The sequence below is a fragment of the Aquarana catesbeiana genome, linkage group LG13 (assembly GCF_042186555.1).
Source record: "Aquarana catesbeiana isolate 2022-GZ linkage group LG13, ASM4218655v1, whole genome shotgun sequence".
NCBI lineage: Eukaryota > Metazoa > Chordata > Amphibia > Anura > Ranidae > Aquarana > Aquarana catesbeiana.
Window position 1 is genome coordinate 189178586 of NC_133336.1, and position 5778 is coordinate 189184363.

Sequence of the window (5778 nt, forward strand, 5' to 3'; positions counted from 1 at the left end):
TTACTGTACTGTAGTGTAGACCATGGGGTTCAGCATTGGCGTTACTGCCGTATATATACAATGGATGGAGTTTTTTCTATTGCAGGAGAGTATGTAGAATGGGGTCTCAGATATATAAAAAGAAGGGGCCCATAGTAGAGAACCACCACAGTTAGGTGGGAACCACATGTGGAGAAAGCTTTATGTCTTCCTTGTGAGGAACGGATCTTCAAGATGGTGAAAATTATTTGGGCATTTGAGATAAGAGTCAGACAGAACGAAGACAAGGCAAGGATTCCTGCGGAGATGTACATGCCTGTCTCTTTAAGTGAAATATCTCTGCAGGACATTCGAAGAAAAGGTGGTACCTCACAGAAGAAGTGGTTGACAAGGTGGGACTTGCAGTAGGGGAGTTGGAAGGTGAGGACAACATGGATGGCAGAGTTCAGAAAGCAAATATTCCATGACCCTGCTGCTAAACTCACACACATCTTATTCATTATGGTGCTGTAGTGCAATGGTCTACAGATGGCAGCAAACCTGTCGTACACCATGACAGCTAGAATTATACACTCTGTTCCTCCTAAACACAAGCGAAAGAACATTTTCACTGCACATCCGAACAAGGAGATGTTTCTGTCCTTGACCAAAGTATTTATGACAATTAGGGGAACATTGTTGATTGGTTTTGTTTTCATTTATTTTAACGATTGTAATTTTGTGAAATCATTACCATCATCAGCATTTTATGCCTCTGTGAAATTTTTCAGAACATCCCAGGAAAAACTGGAGAATTAGAATTCATACATATAAATTGTTTTACAAAGAATTTCCCATTCTTTTTAGCCATGCTTGTCATCCAAACCTGAAAGCATAGCCAGGTGTCTGACCTCACGTTTCTCTACTGCAGGTGAGCATTACATGTTGGTCAAAGCCTGCTAATTGGGGAATGATGGAGTAGCAGTATACTTGATTGGCTATTCATGTGTGCTCTTCTCCTGTTAGCATGTTCACAGTGTGATGCCCCATACACACGATTGGACTTTCCGACAACAAAACCATGGATTTTTGTTCGAAGGATGTTGGCTCCAACTTGTCTTGCATACACACGGTCACACAAATGTTGGCTGACAATTACGAACGTAGTGACGTACAAGACGTACGTGATATCTCCCTTACGAACGCTAGTTTTACAAGACCGAACGCTTCTGGCTCGTACTTGATTCCGAGCATGCGTGGACTTTTGTCCGAAGGACTTGTGTACACAGGATCGGAAAGTTCGACAACAAACATTTGTTGGCGGAAAATTTGAGAACCTGCTAGCCAACATTTTCTGGTGGAAAGTCCGACAACAAATGTTCGATGGAGCATACACGGTCGGACTTTCCGCCAACAAGCTCACATCCAACATTTATTGTCGGAAAATCCGATCGTGTGTACGGGGCATTAGACTGACAGCTCTATGGGGGAGATTTACTAAAACAGGTGCACACAGAAACTGGTGCAGCTGTGCATAGCAACCAATCAGCTTCTATCTTCAACTTGTTCAATTAAGCCTTGACAATAAAACCTGTAAGCTGATTGGCTACCATGCACAACTGCACAAGATTCTGTGTGCACCAGTTTTAGTAAATCTCCCCCTATGTGATGGAGTAGAGCTCTAAATGGCTCAAAGTGTCACCCCCCCCCCCCCCCCAATCTGTGTTTTGCTGTAAAGGATATTACATTTAAACGTATTGTATTTACATTTTATTTAATGGTTTTTGAAGTGTTTGCCATTTTTTTTTGTACAAGTGGGGAAGGATTTAAAATCTTGTTTTAACTGCTATCCAGGGGCTCCGTTAAAGAGATTTAGCCTCACTTCCTACTCTGCTGTCAACTGTTTAACCAGACAGGAAGTGGGAGAAAATCTGTGACATGGACCCAGACAACAAAAATAATTTGACAGAGGTTCTAGCCTTCCCCTGTCTATGTTGCTGTTGGAGAGTTCTCCTCAGTTCTTGTCTTGTAAAACATTGTCAGCAGGACAGGAAGGCAAGGAAAATCTCTCCAACAGAGCCCATGGGCTAAGGGTGCATGGGCGCCGCCCCCTCTCTTCAGCCAATCCCTATATGCAATGGATAGGTTAATGCATGGCATGAATCTATCCATGGCCGCTGCTGCCAACCCCTATTCATGCGTCCGGCCCCTTTTAGGATGCTGGGTGCCTGAATTACAGCGGATTAGAGCCATTGGCTCTAATGGGCTTCAAAAAAGGTGGACTCATGGCGCAGAGCATAGCGGTTGGAGCCCACCCAGATGTGTTAGAAAAGCAAATGAATATTCGCTTTTCTAACACTGAATTGCTTCTCTGCCAATCAGCAAGCGTGGGTCTGTTACCCATTTCCCAATTGGCTGAAAGGTCAGGCACTCCTATCGGATGCCTAGGAGGAGTGGCAGAGATGCATGGCGGAAGCCGCCATGATCTCAGAATGGAAAAGGACACGGAGCCGCCGCAACCTGTCTCCCTGCTACTCCCAGATACCCACCGCAGCCTGTCTCCCTGCTACTTCCAGATACCCACCACAGCCTGTCTCCCTGCTGCTCCTAGATACCCACTGCAGCCTTTCTCCCTGCTACTCCCAGATACCTGCCGCAGCCTGTCTCCCTGCTACTCCGATACCCACTGCATCCTGTCTCCCTGTTACTCCCAAATACCTGCCGCAGCCTGTCTCCCTGCTACTTCCAGATACCCACCACAGCCTGTCTCCCTGCTACTCCTAGATACCCACTGCAGCCTTTCTCCATGCTACTCCCAGATACCCACCGCAGCCTGTCTCCCTGCTACTCCCAAATACCCGCCGCAGCCTGTCTCCCTGCTACTCTCAGATACCCACTGCAGCCTTTCTCCATGCTACTTCTAGATACCCACTGCAGCCTGTCTCCCTGCTACTCCCAAATACCCACCGCAGCCTGTCTCCCTGCTACTTCCAGATACCCACCACAGCCTGTCTCCCTGCTACTCCTAGATACCCACTGCAGCCTTTCTCCCTGCTACTCCCAGAAACCCACCGCAGCCTGTCTCCCTGCTACTCCCAAATACCCGCTGCAGCCTGTCTCCCTGCTACTCCGATACCCACCGCAGTCTGTCTCCCTGCTACTCTCAGATACCCACTACCAGCCTTTCTCCATGCTACTTCATGATACCCACCGCAGCCTGTCTCCCTGCTACTCCCAAATACCCGCCGCAGCCTGTCTCCCTGCTACTCCCAGATACCCACCGCAGCCTGTCTCCCTGCTACTCCCAAATACCCGCCGCAGCCTGTCTCCCTGCTACTTCCAGATACCCACCACAACCTGTCTCCCTGCTACTCCTAGATACCCACTGCAGCCTGTCTCCCTGCTACTCCCAGATACCCACCGCAGCCTGTCTCCCTGCTACTCCTAGATACCCACTGCAGCCTTTCTCCCTGCTACTCCCAGAAACCCACCGCAGCCTGTCTCCCTGCTACTCCCAAATACCCGCTGCAGCCTGTCTCCCTGCTACTCCGATACCCACCGCAGTCTGTCTCCCTGCTACTCTCAGATACCCACTACCAGCCTTTCTCCATGCTACTTCATGATACCCACTGCAGCCTGTCTCCCTGCTACTCCCAAATACCCGCCGCAGCCTGTCTCCCTGCTACTCCCAGATACCCACCGCAGCCTGTCTCCCTGCTACTCCCAAATACCCGCCTCAGCCTGTCTCCCTGCTACTTCCAGATACCCACCACAACCTGTCTCCCTGCTACTCCTAGATACCCACTGCAGCCTGTCTCCCTGCTACTCCCAGATACCCACCGCAGCCTGTCTCCCTGCTACTCCTAGATACCCACTGCAGCCTTTCTCCCTGCTACTCCCAGATACCCGCTGCAGCCTTTCTCCCTGCTACTCCCAGATACCCACCGCAGCCTGTCTCCCTGCTACTCCGAAATACCCGCCGCAGCCTGTCTCCCTGCTACTCCCAGATACCCACCACAGCCTGTCTCCCTGCTACTCTCAGATACCCACTGCATCCTTTCTCCCTGCTACTTCTAGATACCTGCCGCAGCCTGTCTCCCTGCTACTCCTAGGTACCCACCACAGCCTGTCTCCCTGCCCGATGTACCCACCAAACGGGTAAGTGCCAGTTGACCGGCAGACAGCGCGGGGGGGGGGTGTTGAGGTTCTGCGGTGGGGTGGGTGGTTGTTTTCCGCCCCCAAACAAAAAACCACAAGCTGCCACTGACGGAGGACCAGATAGCAGTAAAAACCTTAAGGGGTTTCAAACTTTCCCCACTCTGTCCAAAACTATGAAGAAAACATTTTTGCTGGACATACACTTTAATGAATAAAAAAATTAGTCATGTTTTATTTCTCATGTGTATTCTTTTAACTGTCTTTTTGACGTCCTCATTCCTCATACTGTAGACCATTGGGTTCAACATCGGAGTCACTACTGTATAAAAAATGGACATAGTTTTGTCTAGTTCAGGAGAGTATGTAGAGCGGGGTCTCAGATACATAAGAAAGACTGTCACATAGAAGAGACCCACCACAGTCAGATGGGAACCACATGTGGAGAAAGCTTTATATCTTCCTTGTGAGGAACGGATCTTCAAGATGGTGGAAATTATGTGGACATATGAGAAAAGAGTCAAGCAGAAAGAAGTCATGCTAAGGGTTACTACAGAGATGTACATGCCCATCTCATGAAAAAAAGTGTCTTGGCAGGACATTCGAAGGAAAGGTGGTACCTCACAGAAGAAGTGGTTGACATGGTGGGACTTGCAATAGGGGAGTTGGAAAATGAGGACAACATGGATGGTAGAGTTTAGGAAGCTAATACTCCATGACCCTGCAGCTAAACCAGCACAGAAAATTGTATTCATTATGGTGCTATAGTGCAATGGTCTGCAGATGGCAGCAAACCTGTCGTACGCCATGACACCTAGAATAACACACTCAGTTGCTCCTAAACCCAAATGGAAAAACATTTGCACTGCACATTCCAACAAGGAGATGCTTCTGTCCTTAATCAGAGTGTTTATGATAATTAGGGGAACAATAGTGGACGAGAAACCAATGTCAATAACAGAGAGGTTGCTTAGGAAAAAGTACATGGGGGTCTGTAGCTTTGGGTTGATCCTCACCACAATGATCAGTAGAAAGTTTCCAGACAATGTGACTATGTACATCCCCGAAAACACAAGGGCATAGATTGCCTGGAGAGATGGAATGTTAGATAGGCCAAGGAGGATGAAGTTTCCTGTAGAGGTTTGGTTGATTTCTTCCATAACATTCTAAGAGAAGAAAGAGATTAAGAATTCAAATGCATCTATATTAGTATTCTTTAAAGGGCTAATCCATCCAAAAGTGATATTTTGGTTACCAATGAAGTGCATCAACCCCTGGTGTCTTTAAAACTTCAACCCTGTTCCTGTACAGCTTGTTAGTTTAAGTTATTGCTGCTGACCAAAGATCAATTAGTTAATTAAGTTTGCCCTTTTTTAAATTTTTGTATGTCTTTACTTGATAACCTATTTGTTTGAGTATAGGCCTACTGTATGTTTATTCCAGTAGAAAAACAGAAATGGAAGGTGCGCACACCTAGCGCATTACCAAAAATAATTTAATAATACAAATGTTTTATATAAAAGTGGGTACTCACAAAATGCAACTGACAAAAGTCCATAAAAACAATGCATGGACATGCACAGAACACGGGGCACAGCTAACGCCTTTCGGGTGCGCACCCCCTTCCTCAGAGCTAGCCTGGAGGGTCCACGCAAGGCTCATTCT

General features: G+C 47.5%; 1 protein-coding gene and 1 pseudogene across 1 annotated transcript; both read right to left on the reverse strand.

Annotated features, from left to right (window-relative positions):
- On the reverse strand, positions 1-677 carry LOC141116625 (olfactory receptor 5V1-like; annotated as a pseudogene).
- A 3663-nt stretch (positions 678-4340) lies between these two features.
- Positions 4341-5282, reverse strand: LOC141117107 (olfactory receptor 5V1-like). Its single transcript, XM_073609729.1, has one exon. It carries the CDS (start codon positions 5271-5273, stop codon positions 4341-4343), a length of 933 nt encoding a protein of 310 aa, XP_073465830.1. The 5' UTR covers positions 5274-5282.
- Positions 5283-5778: the final 496 nt, after the last annotated feature.

Bases quoted from the DNA above. Each gene is read 5' to 3' on its own strand.
- LOC141117107 (XM_073609729.1), bottom strand. From the start codon at position 5,273: ATGGAAGAAATCAACCAAACCTCTACAGGAAACTTCATCCTCCTTGGC.